Raw genomic sequence first — 16,308 nt, 5'->3', positions numbered from 1 at the left:
AAGGTTGATGTGTGATTGAAGATAGTCTGTTTACAATGTAGACATTGACGTCCATACATTTTTAAGATTCGGATTTGACCATACAACACTGTTTTTGACGCTGTACAACGATGTTTTAAGATTAAATCTGAATTTTAGAACATGTGAATGCATGCATGGAAGAAACTTGATCAGCAGAGAATCCAAATAAATTCGTAACGATGTTTAAGAGTTGTAGCATTTCAGTAACAATCACAAGCTGCTTCAGGATTCTATCAGGGATCATTAAAGGTGAAACATTTCTATTGCTTACCAAGCAAGATTAGTTGCAATCAAGTGAATGTAAAGCCAAGGATGCCTCATTGGTACCTTTCTCTAAATTTCAAGAAAATGTCTACTTCATAAAGCGAGCTGGGTCTATCACAAATTTGTGGTCGCCATTCGTTGCTCGCTAGTCGCTATAGCTGCTGCTGCTTTATGGATTATGCATATTAGATTTAGAACGTGTTTCATATCGTTTTCTAAATTTGGGAAAAATTTAAGAAATGATAAATATCTCCAAAAAAAAAAATTATTTAAAATTTCATCTCAAAAGTTATCTTTTATTTGAAAACTATTTACACCCTCATCAAATACACGCATGAGCTGAGAGCTGTCTTATACCATAAGTAACCCTCATCAAAATCAAATCTAACCTAGTGTAAAAATTTGTACTCAGTAATTAACAAATATCTCCCAAGGAAGATCAAATGAATGTTCATTGTCTCTCCGGTGCTATCGTAACTGTAAGTACAAACATGATCACATGAACAATGAAGGGTGGAGATTGAGGTAGAGGAAGAAGCAATGTGAAAAAGCAAGAAGAAAAGATGGGGTTCGCAATTCAAATTAGCTTTTTGATCTTTCACCCGAGCCGAACCCAATGTGAAAAAGCTTGAAGTCACGCAGTATTATATATCACTGAATGGAGGAACAAATACAAATCAAGCAAGAACAATGAATGAGTTTAAAAAAAAAAATTAAATTAAATTAAAAAAAAAGAGTAAAAGAAGAAATTATATGTACTTGTAATGTTAAGAAGGAACTTTTGGCAGCGAACATGAAACATCCGCTATCCTTCTTCTCTTGTTCTGTAGATTAATTGTTTTACTTTTATTTTGACGTACCATGTGCCTCGTCCAACGGCGCAACTGATTAAATTGGCTGCCACACACACTACATATCCCGTGAGACCTTCTGTCATATTAAACTTCAGTCAGTATTTACATCTCTCGACAAAATAAAAATGAAAAACTTTAATATATAAACTAAAAGGTTGAGGCCATCCTATGCCACGCGCGTTCTTCGGTTTTTTTTTTTTTTTCATAGGCACAGACAGCGGGGATAATCAATTAAACAAAAAGTATTTGGTGGGAGGGATTTATGTCACGGTCAACTGTTTTGACTATTAATCCAATTCAACCTTCTTATTCATCTACTAACGTATTAAAAATACGAAAAAACGATCTGGTGGCTGGGCAATTAAAATAAACATTTCTATTTCATGTTTATTTTTCTTTTATTTTTTATTAAATAAAGGAAAAATGTTATTTTGAACAGCTAAAAAAACAACGGAAATGATAATATAACTGTAACATAAATAATATTCATATTTTTATTTTGCGTATTATGTTGCTGCGGTTGTTTAAAGCAACGGTACTCTTTAAATAAACGAGAAATATTTCATGCTAAAGTAAAATCCTTGGGGGAAACAAAACAAACTCTGCAGTTACAATATACGGACAGAAGTAACAGAACAGGGATAATTTTGCAGACACATAATCATGGCAGGAACAGCCACTTCCAATTGGACCCCCAGCTCACGCACTGGATTAATTCATTCCCACAAGCTGTATCCAGCTGTGTCAAAATTGATTATTATTATCAGCATCCATTCACATTCTTAGTTTCCACTTAACCCAAAATCCATTAGTTAGTTATATAATAATAAGACTGCACCTTTTAAGTCAAATCTTATCTTTTAGCGAAAGAAAAATTTTGATGAGCCCTTTTAATTTGGCCACAATTCCAGTAAATATAATAACACGGCAATTCACAAATATAATAATATTAAATAGTAAATAATTTCCTTAAAAGTTCATCAATAATTGACAATTATTTGGTTCTTTTTTTCTAATTTTTCATGAAGACAACAACACACCAGCCATGAAAGTAAAAGTCCATCTACAACTCTTTATGAGTTGTGATGTCTCTGTCAGTCATGATATCACCCAACAACTCCCTTCAGACACTAAATTCTTTACTTTCTCTCAAAGAAAAATTTAATTTAACGAATAAAGAAATCCAAAATTATGAAAATTTGAGTTGATTCATTCGCAAGCAGGCAAGAGGAACACAACCATTGACACAGAGCAAAGGCTGTTCATCAATCACCGTGCACACAGTGACGGTAGCCAGTGAGTCTTTACTTAAAAAAAACAATTAAAAAATGATATGTAATTACAGTATTTATAAAAAAAAAAAAAAAACAACAACAAACTCTTCTCTTTAGTGGGATTATTCATCGTCGACGTATCCTGATTGATATCCCCTTCTCTTTAGTTTACAATCTTCCTACAACTGCAAAATATTCAGCCACTGTTAATAAAAAAAGTAACGCAATAAAGCAGGATTATAATCAGTGGAAAAGATAAGCGGAATTTACCAGTTTATGATTGTTTACACGGTTTCGGGTTTTCTTATTTTTTTGATTTAATTATGAGTTTATTGACATGTAGTGAAATGTGAATCTTGCCCAACAGCTCCAAGCATTCTACATGCTACCTCCATTAATTTGCCTGCAATTGCAACATCATTAAACACAGATTAGAAGTCCAACCGCCGATATTATATAATCTGCATCGCCTGTCTCATAATCAACAAGGAAAACAGCTAACAGTTAAATTGATTTTCCAATTACAGAACCCTGGCCCAGCACTTAAAAACATTAGGTGGCCAGCTACTAAAGAACACAAAAGTACTGACAACAAATCATGCCAGCCGATCACAAATCAATCTAAAAAATGGAAAGAAACGCAATCACAAGTGACAAGGAGGGTAAGTTCATGAGAGGCAGCTGTTGCCAGCATAAAAGTTATGGTGGCGACTTGGCAACCCTAGAATCAATCACATGGACTCATCGGTGGCATGAGCCAAAAGATTAGAGTCCGTAAAATAAGAGTTAACCCATTGATTAAGAAACCTGCCAGGCATCATTATAAACTTTTTTATGAACAAAAAAGTCCAATAAAAAAATAATGAAACCACCTTTGCTTTTTACTTCCCACCGACAAATTTGTACTTAAAACTAACCTTTAAAAGCACTCCAAAACCGAACCCACGAGAATGAACTATCCCCAAACTCAACCTAACCTCAAAAAAATAAATTGCCACAACATCAACCACCGTCTCAAAATCCATTTGCCCATTTGCTCCCATTGACCTAAAAGCTAAAAAAACATTATAATGAAAAGTAATATAATCTCTATTTTCTTAAGACACAACAAAAAAATAAACAAAAACCCTACCCGCCCAGGAGGATTTCACCAAATGAATCAATCACTACCCACAAGAACACCATTGGGAAGTAACAAAATTACAGTTTTTTTTGTGAAATAATTCAAAGAACAAGAATAAATATTAACAATGGCTAATATTAGTGAAGATTTTGACAAATTTCAAAGTTGATGAAATGAATTAAACTGAATTTTAGCCAATGCCAGTGAAATTTACTCCATTAATCAATAAAAATTAATATTAAAACAACCATTACCTCTTCTGGGCTTGGTGACAACTTTAACGGCAGCCGGTTTCTTAACCGTTGGAGTCTCTTCCTCTGGGAACAAAACCCCATCAATCCCTTGAACCGAAATCCTGCCATCAGTATAAATATCCGGGTCAAACAAATAAGCCGACCCGTCACTCGTCCCGAATTTCACCGACCCATCAGCCTCTTGCGCCGTTACTTTATGCGGCAACCTTAACGTATCGTACTTCACTTTCCCAAATCTCCTAACGGAGTTGTACATGCTCTCCTCCGTTTGATACTCCGGGATAATGTGGTAATAAATAATCTGCTCCGGCGCCCCCGGTTCGCTCAATTGATCCGTTGTCAGCTTCGCCATCGCCTCGTCGTTCGGGGCCAGCACCGTCAGCACGTAACCCTCGGACACCAAACGGCCCATTTCCGTCGCTAACGACGTCAAGTTCACCAGAATATCCGCCATTTCGTTGTACCCTCCGTAATGCAACAGCGTGTGAATGAAATCCTTCACCTGCCTCTCGCCGTTGAAATGACGGTGCGCTCCGCCGGGTCCTGGAGCCGGAGCCGGTGCTAGCGAGGGACCGGGAGCCATCGCGTCGTATATAGGAAGAATCGGAGGGGCACCAGCCGGAACCGGAGCGGCCGGTTTCTTCAAACGGTGAGTCCTGGGGTCCACCTCCGGCGCGCCTTGCGGAAGCACGGCGGAAATGGAACGGAGATTCCGCCTGCGGTTGAAGTCCTCTTGTACCGATCGCGGGACTAACAGCCGCTCGATTCCGTGGATTACACCGTCGGGACGGGTAATGTCGTCGGGTCGGAAAATCTCAGCCGAACCGATGAGTCTTTTAGTGCTCTTGCTGGACAAGTGGACGAAATCGTTCCAGAGAGTGTTGTGCTTTCTGGAGCCGGATTTCTCGTCGGGCCAGTTGCGGGATCCGATTCGGCTGGGGAGAATGTGGAACATCAAGAGGGTCTGTAAGGACTTGAGGTTGCCGGGTTCGAGTAAGAACCGCTTGAACTCCGGGTCGAGCTCGCGCTCTAGCGCTTCGTTCTTAGGGGCAAAAATGGTAATGTTGTGTCTGCCGACGGCTTCTTCGAGGGTCTGTAACAGGAGAGCCTTTTCAACTAGCTCGGCCAGTTCAGTGTAATGCGAGTCCAGAAGCGCGACGAGAACTGAGTTGGAGTTGATTTGAGGTTGCGACGAGGACGATGTCGTTTTGTGAGGCAATGCGGTGACGGAGGGAACAACCAACAGGAAGAAGAAAGCGAGGCCATAGATTTGAGGATCCATGGCGCTCAAAGATTGCAGATGACGAAAGACGCAATTCCTTTGCAAAGAATGGACAAAATGTGAGAGCTTTGTATTCGTATGAATCTGTGTTTGTGTGTGGGTCTTGTTCGGTGGTGGGATTTAGCTTTGGCGTTATAGCTTTTTTAGTAAGCTTTGCTTTGGGTTAAGAGGAGAGGAGAGTGAGACACGCGACTGAGCAAGTGAATGGGGAAACTACACCTAGAAGAAGCACACTTATTGTGAGAGCAAGAGAGGAGGACTTTTTGGGGTGGAGGTGTCCGTATAGAGAGGGTCGAAACAGGCTGGATGTGGGGACAACGCGTCTATTGGCTTTCTGTCATTTTTATGTGATTTGTGATTCTCAAAACTTTACTAATGTTCAGTGACCAATTCCAAAAGAAAATAAAAAAAAAATAAAGTAAAAATTAAAAAAAAATGTTTAGTGGCTTTCAGCTCTTAGCTTAAGCTCAACTACTCAAGGGCTAAGCCATGACTTTTTTTTAATTCGACTTTTATTTAGGGTTATTAATGAAGATATCATAATTATGAGTATCCGCAGCAGATTAATCAGATAATATTACTTGATATTATCGTTTTTTATAAAGTGAATTCTATCGCTTCTTATATTTAGATCATTATTCAGTAAAATAAGAAATAATATGTGTTCTTTTCTCATTTATATGATCGGTTTAAATTTTTAACTCTTTAAAAAAATATAATGTTAAATTAAAATTTTAAGTTCAAATTCTCTTTACACGTAAAATTTCTTTTTATTTCAAAATTTCTTTTAATTTTTCACTCACTCTCTCGAACATTTTTGTTTAAGTTTTTTTTTTTCGGTCTTGTACTTTCTTTTAAGTAAAGCGATAAATAAAATTAATATTGGAACGTTGATTTGCAATTTGTGTACACAATTTTTAAGAATATTGCACTAAAGAGTGTTAACTTGAATGGGCATTTAAAGATCTCTTAAATAAAGAGGGGAAGCTCAAAGCTGTGCAGTAAAAGCACGGCAACGCATGTGAGTGGCGCGAAGAAACAAGCCGCGCAGCCGCGCAGGCCATATTTCACAAATCACAATTCACATGTGGCTACAAAACAAGCTGTCGGTGTTTGGAAATAGATGAATAAAATCAATAAATGGCCCTTTGTTTCTAAGCTAAGCATTTTTTTCCTCAATTTCCCTCAACTCGCTTCTAAACGCACGTGGCGCGTGGAGAAACATCATCATCAATTCATCAAAACGGCGACGGCTTGCCCACCGTTAGATTGCCTGTCTCCATCAGCTGACTTCACTTGCTTTGCTTCGCTGGTTTCTCATGATTCCACCAAACCAAACGTGACCGATGACTCTTACAAGCTTACAAGAAGCCCAGTGCTCTACTGTTGTGACAAAAATGCTAACACTTTTGTTGTGAAAAATATGTTGCCAATATTATTAAAAAAAAAAAAAACAATAAGCAAAAGAGTAATGTTTTATAATGTTGCTCTATCAAAAATAGATAATCTTTTATGGTACAAATGGGACATTTTAATTTTTCAAAGTTAATGCAAATTTTGGAAATTGGTACTAAAATTTGGTTTAAAATGTTCATAATTTGTTTTTTTTTTAATAAGTATTGTGTAATGTGGATTAATTTAAGATAAATAAGCAATCAATCATCTGATATTTCAATTCATAAAAGTGTATTATCTAGGATATGGCATCGTCAAATATTCCTTTTATTATTTATTTTATAATGAATTAAAAATGTACTTGAGATTGCATCTCGCAAGTGTATTAATTGTAGTACATTTTTTATGTGCTTTTCTTTTATATCATAATGTATAGTACAACAGTAAAAACCTCTCAATAGTAATACTTTTTATAGGAATAACTTTCTATGGAGTCATAAAATTTTTTTATCCCAGTTTAAGATAGTTACAAATAAAAATAAACCGTATATATAGATAAGCATTAGTTTTTTAGATCCCATCTTAAGTAACCTGCCTCTATATAGTAATATTTATTTGTATGTTACACAAATATATATGTTGCATTAAAGGCTTAACATTGCATAAAATATTTTTTAAAAGTTGTTTGAGATAATAATTTATTATTTAGAATTATTACCATATTTTTTAACTTGCGGGTACGTAATAACTCACTAGTATAAACACCTTATTGAAGCAAAAATATCTATAACTTCTCAAACATGTATAGAAATTCATGGAATTGATGTGCTCTGTTAATTTATTATTAATGTGTTTACCTCTGTATTATTTACATTAAGGATAACTAAGTCAAAATAATAATTTTATAGCTAAATCTCTATTAAGTTATAATAATAAATTTAATCGATCCTAACATTATGACTATAAAAAAGATTTTACTATTATAAATATTAACTATGACGTGCCATATACCATAATAAGTATCAATTATGACATGCCATATACAATCTCTACTGTTGAAATTGAATTAATCGATAATTTTACAATTTACGTACCAAGAAAATGGGAAAAAAATGATGTGGTATGTACTGTCAATATATATATATATTAGTTTTTCTCTTATGCAGACATTCTCATTTTCTTTTTTTATTGCGGACACACTTTAAAACCGCAAGGTTTAAAATAGTTAGTTTTTAACTCTCTTAAACCGCACGCATCCGCACTTCAAAATGATTTTATATATATAATGTTTTTATTTTTAGAAATAATGTTAGTAAGTGGGATTAAAAAAAAAAACTCATCCAAGAGTTAATTTTAAAATTAGTAAGTGACTTGAATGGAAATTCACGTGTAAAACGTCCAACTATTGGGACAAATAGTTCGTGGAAAAAAAATTATGACTAAATATTTACACTAAAAAATGGCCTTATGAAAAATTTTCCATTACATAATAAACAGAATCTAATTCAAAAACTTTTCTTGATATATATATGTTGGGATTAGAAGTGATTCCATTGCTTTTGCCATTGTTAATTTTGTTTCTTTTTTGAAGCACTTCTCAATATTTAATACCTAGATGCCATAGTAATCATGTGGTTTAGGATGCTTCCAAAGTTTGTTATAAGTGGCAAAATGCAATGCTTTCATTCATAATATATATATATATGCATAATCTCTAGTAATGGTAATAAAATTGTTAGTAGTACCTTGTTGACTATAGAACTGCAAGGGCCCATTACGCATACCAATTATCACACATTGGAAGATTGGATTATGGTTTGGTGATTTCTCTGTGTTTAAGAGACAAAGCTTTGCCACAGGATATTTCTCGATTAAAATAAAAATTATAATCCATGCGCTATGTCTTGTTTCTTTGTCGGCATTGAATTTGTAAATGAGTTATTTTTAAATACTTCTCCTGAAATTTGATATAATTATAGTTAGACGACGAGATTGAATGTATTCTCACTTGCTTCTCACGTCGTTAGTATACATACGCGTATGATGTTAGTATTTAAGATAAAAATGTAAAAGACATGTTCAAAATCTAAAAAATTCAGGTAACAATAAAAAATATTTTGAAATCCATTGGATAATTATATTACCCAATTGCACTTAATATCCATGGCGTAAAAGACTTAATTTTCTCTTTCATCAGCACAAAACTTAATTGAAATGTCCTACTCTCACATCAACAAATCAAACCATTTTTACTCCACTCCCTTACTTTCAGTTGCTGAAAGAAAAGCAAATAAACACAAAGAGCATATAACCCATGAACAAGAGAAGTATGAGTGGTCGGAGAAGACCACCGACCGGTGACAATTGACGAGAGTCGAGATTTGCCATTGGTGTTGGAGTTCGTAAGAGGTTAGTTACCTTATCAAAGTCTAAAATTTATTGTTTAGCTTTAATTTTCTTATTTTTTTAGATAGAAATTTTATAAGTGGTTGTCGACTGTGTTTAATATGTCTTATTCATGGGTTTATGGTGGAAATTTTGATTAAAAGGAGAATGAGTTCAGCCGTGCGTGGGGCATGAGTTGAAAAAAATTGTTATGGGTTGTTTTTTGTTTGTAATTTACACTATACATAGTGCAAAAACTTTAATTGAATGCTTGTAAAAACTTGAAGCTAATGAATAAATAATAGTTGTTAGTAGGGTTGGCAATGGGACGGGATGAGATGCGATTTACCAATCTCAGTCCCATCCCATATATGCAAGTGGGATACAAAAATGTCCCACTCTCGTCCTTAGATTTTTTTTTTTAGGCAAAAATATATCCCGATCTCATCTCAAAAGAGATGTGATATTGAGGGATCACATTCCAATTAGAAAATTCTCATCCTTAGTCGACAATGAGACAGGATGGGATGAGATTTGCCAATCTCAGTCTCGTCCCGTATATGCAAGTGTGATTAAAAAAAAAAAATCTCATTCCCGTCCCTATATTTTTTTGGGACAAAAATATATCACAATCTTATCGGGAAAAATTGTCATCCATAGTTGTTATATTTATAAGGATTAAAGAGAAACTATTCAAAATTTGATCAATATTGTTTGCCCTTGTGGCAGTTTTATGAATGTATTTTGTGTCCATATCACCCGAGTTTGAATAATAATAAAAAAGAAAATGTTAGTATTTAGTAGCGAGCTTTCTCATCTATTTCAAACATTTCTTTAAAAAAAAAAAAAAGATTTCGTGGTTATGTGATGTTGTTTGCTATGAATCTAAGTGCTCAAATGAATTGGGTGGATTAGGTTGATGTTCAAGTTCGTCGATTGAAATTTTTATTGCAACGAGTATTAGTTAATAATCAAATATGAATCTTTGAATGTAGTTCGATTGGTTAATAACTATTAATAGTCAACAGGCGATATTTTGGATGGTCCAAATTATCCAAGAGCAAATGCTAATTAGTAATGTTTTAATTTTTCTAGATATGTTAAGTAAACAGCTCATGTTTTGGTCAAATTTACATTAAAGATTCGTGATTTGCTAATTTGGTTGGAAGATTTTCTAAATAAAGTTTTGAATTCTTTTTAATCCTTTCTTGTTAGTGAATAAAATTTATGTTTCCTTCTAAAAAGGAAAAAAAAATATCTAATTTTCATATTGCTTCCAATTCATTCGTTGCTAATCTCCTAACTTGCTCGGATAAAAAAAATAAATAAAAAGAAAATCCTAATCCTTTAAAGAGAGGCTCGTTATAAAAGCTCCGGTTCGGTAAGCGGATTCAAGCCATGGTTTGAAAGAACAGTGTTAAAAATAAAACCGAGTCCGATATATATTTAAAACCCGCGTCTTTCTCGCTCAAGTCGGATCTAGGCCCAAAATTTACAATCTAGACCCATGATGTTTGGGGCCCATGAAAGCAACAGTCTTGACTCTTGACCCCAAAGTCAAACCGCGCCCATCAAGCCCATAATATTCGGGGCCCATGAAAGCAACAATCCTGACCCTTGATCCCAAAGCCAAACAGAGGCCAGGCCCATTGATTAATACACACTGACATGACATGATAATAATTAATTGAATAATAAAATAAAAATCTCGAATGTTTTTTCACTCAACCAATCATTTTATTCCAGAATCCATTCACGTGAACAGCTATAGAAACTAGAGATTGTCCAACTCCTGACTAGATCCCAAATTCTATTTTTAAGGAATTTCAGAGGCTAGTTTTCATTTTTTAAAAAGTAAATGATAATAGTAACTTTTTTAAGTTCAGGTTACATTTTGGGAAATGACGACACATTTCATTAACACTACATAAATTAACATTCAAACAGAGCCAGAATGAAACCATCCATCCAGACATAGAATAGTTTTTTAAATATATTCAGCGCTAATCGGGTTATAAAAATAAACAAATTTACATAAATACACCCAATTTATAAGTCCCTATCCAGATGGGAAGCTCTTTCATCAAACTTCCTCTCTTTTATTGTGTGTTCAGACCACAAATCACCATATTGACTCTATCCACATGCAAAATGCTCGTTCGTCGCCGGCCTGTTAATGCAACTGCATCTGTTCCTCAGCATGTCATTTCTGGAGAAACGAGTTAACAACCTGAAAACTCCAAGTTACAACTGCTTTCAATTGTCGAATAAATGAAAATAAGGTTTCAAGAATGAGAAATCTGTACTGCTTATTTGACTTGAGACCTATTTCTTGTAATCATAAGTAAATATCAATAAACTCGAGAAAGGGTTAAATATCAGTATATCACTATATGATGCCTATAGTTGCCATCTATTAGTAAAAACGGTGGGAGAATATTGTAAACTGGAGTCAATTTTTTTAATTGGAAGATTCTTATTCTCACCTTCAAAGATGAAATGCTGAGGATAGATGCAGTTGCTGAAACAATGTTTGATGACTTATCTTGAAAATGAACTTGCAGCACAAGAAGGAGGTGTCTCGTTATTCACAGGGTTTTCTCCACGTGTCTCTGTATTATTCTCGCTGTTTTGCTCTGTAACCAGGGGATTAGCCATATGACTTGATACAGAAGCTTCGCTACCTCTAGTACTTTCTCCAGTTCCAAGTTGCTCCATCAAACGAGATACACTAGTAATTCCCGCATTTTCTGACCGATTTTCAGATCCAGTACCAGGCATGGAAGCATTGCGGGAGAATAGCCTCTCCTTCCACCCTCTGGTACTCTTGGAAATTGACTCTTTGTATCTTCAATTCAACAGAGTTAAAGGAAAACAGATTAGCAATAAATTTAATATATACATATCTCTGTGCATCAAAATATAGTACAACCATTAGAGTTACAAGAGAGAAGATTCCCTTTACAATTATACCTCATAGATACAGCATTAAATCTAGATTTCAAAGACTCCGAAAATGACTGAAGGTCGGATGGTCCAGCTCTATCATGGGTCGGTGATGAAGTTTGGCTGGAAGTGCTTCTACAAAGAAAATGATTAACAATAATACAAGTACATAAACCTATGGACAGTTAAATAGCAGATTTACAAACAAACTAGCACATAGGAGGAGGGTGAAAAAAAATGATTAAAAAGAAAAAAGAAATCATGACTACCGATTATTAAAGGAAAATCCACGTCTAGTTGCTTGTGCAACTGCTGATCCAGAGGCTGAGGATGAATTTTGATTGGTTTGTATAGGATGAAACTGCAGCATATGCTGTGATGAGTCATTCCCACTAGATGAAAGTGGGACCGATGGACTAGCACCAGCAAGTGGAGCTGGTTCAGTTCCCCCTCCCTGAGCGACAGGACCGGGCGGTGCACCACCAGGATGAGCAGAAAATACAAAGAAATGTGGGCGACCATGAGCAGCTGACCGATTTCTATGGCTCTCCCTCCTACCAAAATGGTGGGCCCTGCCCATTGCAGCAGCAGCTGTCAAATGCTGAAGTATGCGTTCTTCAAGGTCAGTATCACTTGCACCCACAGGTAACTGCATTGCCAAAAGGAATTGCATAATTATCACTTGAAGGTCAAATCTGGGGATGAGTTTATTCAATACATGAACAAACAAAATATGTTAGCAAATACAGATAAATTACGGACATGCTGCAATTCAAAATCGCCAAACGTAGGATGATGAAATATGGTGGCATTTCTTGGAGGATTAGCCCTAATGCTCCTCTCTTGTTCAACAGCTTCAAGCAATTCTTGACTACAACCATATGCACATTAGATAACTCCATTGAGTTATATATAAAGAGGAAAAAGTAAAATATAGAATTATAGAAATCAATAACAAATTAACCTGGTGGCATCCTTCAGACTAATAGGCTGCCAACACATGGGACATTGAGAGCTTCTCTGACACCTATAATACAGAAGCAAGTGTTAGTTTTGTAAGCTCTTTCTTCCTTACCTAGTTATATGTCATATGACTCACAACTCAAGAATTCACATCAATTAACAAATGAAAAACGGTTGATCCACATAAATCTTTTATTTGTTTCTCTAGATGCAAATGACTTAATTCCCAACTCCAGCTTGCAGGTAACTGTGTCGCATGTATATGTGTGCCATAGAGAGAGAGATTGTCACACCCAATCAATGTAGAACAGTAACAACTACTTCATAAGATAATAAGCAAATCAACAAACAAGTAATGAAGACATTGTTAAAAAATATTGCTCGAATTCTTCTTTCACAGAACCAGAGGAAGTCTGATAAAAGACTACAATAATGAAATCAAAGGAATACATAAACATCAAATGCAACCAATATAAAAATTTATTCAGAATATGACTCACATTATTTGGCCCCATAAAGAACTAGACCAAAATTTCTCAAGTCATCTTTGTCCATTACTCAAAAAAGGGGGGAAAAAGTGCAAAACAAAAGGGAAAGCTAGACATATTTAATTTATGTTTTTTTTTCTCAGACAGATATGTATCTATATTATTAATACAGTGACTAGAAAATGAAACAAAACCCAGAAAAGGATACAAAAAGACAAAATTGAACAAGGGTGTTTGAGAACAATGCATAAATATCTCAAAATGAGGATTTAGTAGAATCCATAATGTCACAAGGGAGGGAATGAAATAGCATATTAAGATATATGAACTCTACCATTCAAGAACGCATTGGAGGTGAAACTCATGCTTGCAACTCGTCACCTACAATGCAAGATAAACATTAGGCAAACTTCTATAAGTCAAAATCACATGAAATGATTATGAATTGGGTGTATGATGTATAGTGAAAGGAGGCACAATAGACGTAGAATTTTAAGCTGTTTACCGTTGAAGGATCACTTTCAGAAAACTCCTCAAGGCATATGCTGCATGCATCATCACAAGAATCCTGTATCCCTCCTTCTACAAAGGCAGCAGCTGAAGTCATATGATCTTCAGGTTTCTTGCCCTCCTCCATCCCTAAAACCTGCAAAATCGGAAATAACTCAACTAAGACACTGCATGGGAATTGAACATTCTTTCAAGAAAATCAATGATCACAGTAAAACAAATATATAATCTTTCAATACAGACAATCCCAATCGATAAGAAAGGACAATCAAATCTCAAGACTCAAGAGATAACTACTTTAGTTTCTAAATTGATAAGTTAACTTCCATTGCATTAACTTGAACCCAAGGACAGAAATTTGTAACACCAGGTAGCTCAATTAGTCACATGATTCCTCAGTTAGATTGGCAGCAATTATTTCTTAATGACTCCACAGAGCTCATTGACCATAAACAAACAAATGTAATGGTTTCAACAAAAAATAAAACTAAAAGCTTCCCCAAAAACAAATTTAATCTAATGGGAAAAACAATTCCTGGAGTTGCCATGATTCAGGTATCAGCAAATGCTCAATGAAATTCAGCAATACATAAAACACCATCGACTGAATTTAATTATCTGGGTAGTACATAAGAGTTTAGTTGTAATTCTGATTCCCACATCAGACCATACACGGTTCTTTCTCTTTACTTTCATAGCTATTTGTTGCTCAATAGAGATTTTTTTTACATCTAAATTTATGCTAAATGCATTGAAATTACCCAGAGTGCATTATAACATGCTCATTTCATCTATCAAATCATAAAATTGTTGAAACAAAAAGTGGTCACATTTTTTTCCATCTCAATCACAGCCCAAAACAAGGGGAAAAGAGGGGAAAAAATTATCAAATTCAGCTGTAGACTTTCAGAGAACAAGCCATGTAAATTAAGACAGAACAAGCCAAATAACAATTAAGCAAAAATAAATTCAAGCTGAAACATTTGATGGATATAAATTAAGCCCAGATAAGAATTCGATCTCAATAATCAAATACAGGGAAAAAAAATCATAACTGTATTTGAAAATTCAATTAAAAAATAAACTATTTGATTGTTAGAATTGAAAGATTAAATTTTTAATTTACCTCCATAAAAGAGGATGGAAGAGCTCCAGAATGGAAGAAGAAGATCAGGAAATGCCCATGAAATGATGAAGATCAGAGTAATTGGGATTCTCTGAAAATTCCTAGAGATTCATAACAAATAAAAAAAAATTGAGAACCCTAGAATTCAGAGAACATGGAGATGATTAAAGAGGGAAAGAGAGGAAAAACAGACATGGCCAGCTTTACCTTTATTAATTATGGTTGGGTTTGGTTTGTTTTCAGTTTTTTATTTTTTTATTTTTTTATTTTTTGTGTGTTGGAAAAACAAACCCACCCACACAAACACACCTCCACCAAAGGAATAATAATAACATTAACTAATAATAATAAACAAATAAATATTTTCTTTTAGGAGATAAATAATAAGTTCTTGGTTTCACACAACCTTTTTTTTTATAATAATTATAATTATTGGATCTTATCTTTTAAGTATATTCTTTCTTTATTTGTGTGCCCCACAACTTGCTTGATTTAGTGGGGTGACATTTTTCACACTTTTTAATTGAATTAAATTTGTGTTATTGTACCTTCATGATATATTATTGCCAATTTTTTATGTGTTAAGGATTGTAAATTGGTTTTGGAATTTTGTTAGTTTATAATAATATCATGATGGTAGTGATGATGGTGATATGCTCTTTGTTTGGAAGTGTAATGTTACTTAACCAATCATGTATGATGCTTGAGAATTATGTAGTGACACGAATATGAGACAAAGAAGCTCAATTTGGCACGATCTTAAATAAGTCCAAGATTTGTCATTCAATTCAATTTAGTTATTATTCTAACATGTATTTGATTTCGCTTTTAAATGTTTGGATAAAGATGAAAAAAAATTCACTCACTAAACGTCAACTCTTATTTTTTTTAACTAAAAAATTCATTTATTTTAACTAATGGATAGTCTAATCTTTCTTTTTTTAAAAAAAAAAAATTAAGTTTGATTTATTCTTTTAAGGTTTTTATTTAACTTGTACAATAACAAATTTTTTTTCCCCATTTTCATGAGAGCTTGACCAAAATCACTAATCTTTCCAACTAAGCATTGGCCTTGAAAGGCACATTTACTAGTGGGTGGTAGGTTTGGAGAAAATTGTTGACCCTTAGTTATTGTCATCATCCATAGAATATTTGAATAATATTTATATTTCCAATTTGAGAAAGAATCAAGTGATGGGTTGGTCAACAACTGTGGGTGTGTTTTGGGCGCCTCTGTTTTCTTCAATAATGCTATGGGTTTGATGATCATACAAGCAAGGTATTGGTATGAACAGAAGACCAGATTTTATAGATTAGAATAAAATTTAGAATATAAGGTAAATCATAAATCTTTATGGGGGTAATAATATTTATATCCCTGATGTTTTTATTCTGAATTAAGGACATAGGTTATCCATTTGTA

The 16,308-nt window shown here is 34.4% G+C and overlaps 2 protein-coding genes across 2 annotated transcripts; both read right to left on the bottom strand.

Annotated features, from left to right (window-relative positions):
* Positions 1 to 2,328: 2,328 nt before the first annotated feature.
* Positions 2,329 to 5,327, bottom strand: LOC18039553 (fasciclin-like arabinogalactan protein 17). The gene is made up of 3 exons (XM_006429957.2): positions 3,791 to 5,327; positions 2,684 to 2,816; positions 2,329 to 2,598 (listed from the first exon to the last, which is right to left on the bottom strand). The coding sequence occupies exons 1-2, from the start codon at positions 5,070 to 5,072 to the stop codon at positions 2,743 to 2,745; spliced, it is 1,356 nt and encodes a 451-aa protein (XP_006430020.1). The 5' UTR covers positions 5,073 to 5,327; the 3' UTR covers positions 2,329 to 2,598; positions 2,684 to 2,742.
* Positions 5,328 to 10,653: 5,326 nt separating this feature from the next.
* LOC18039552 (E3 ubiquitin-protein ligase RHF2A) lies at positions 10,654 to 15,193 on the bottom strand. Its single transcript, XM_006429952.2, has 10 exons — positions 15,093 to 15,193; positions 14,886 to 14,986; positions 13,755 to 13,895; positions 13,584 to 13,630; positions 12,763 to 12,825; positions 12,561 to 12,669; positions 12,068 to 12,447; positions 11,826 to 11,933; positions 11,339 to 11,700; positions 10,654 to 11,082 (listed from the first exon to the last, which is right to left on the bottom strand). Exons 2-9 carry the CDS (start codon positions 14,889 to 14,891, stop codon positions 11,394 to 11,396), a joined length of 1,161 nt encoding a protein of 386 aa, XP_006430015.1. The 5' UTR covers positions 14,892 to 14,986; positions 15,093 to 15,193; the 3' UTR covers positions 10,654 to 11,082; positions 11,339 to 11,393.
* Positions 15,194 to 16,308: the final 1,115 nt, after the last annotated feature.

This window comes from Citrus clementina, unplaced genomic scaffold, assembly GCF_000493195.1.
Source record: "Citrus clementina cultivar Clemenules unplaced genomic scaffold, Citrus_clementina_v1.0 scaffold_6, whole genome shotgun sequence".
NCBI classification, from domain to species: domain Eukaryota; kingdom Viridiplantae; phylum Streptophyta; class Magnoliopsida; order Sapindales; family Rutaceae; genus Citrus; species Citrus x clementina.
This window is presented reverse-complemented; position numbering and strand designations above follow the sequence as displayed.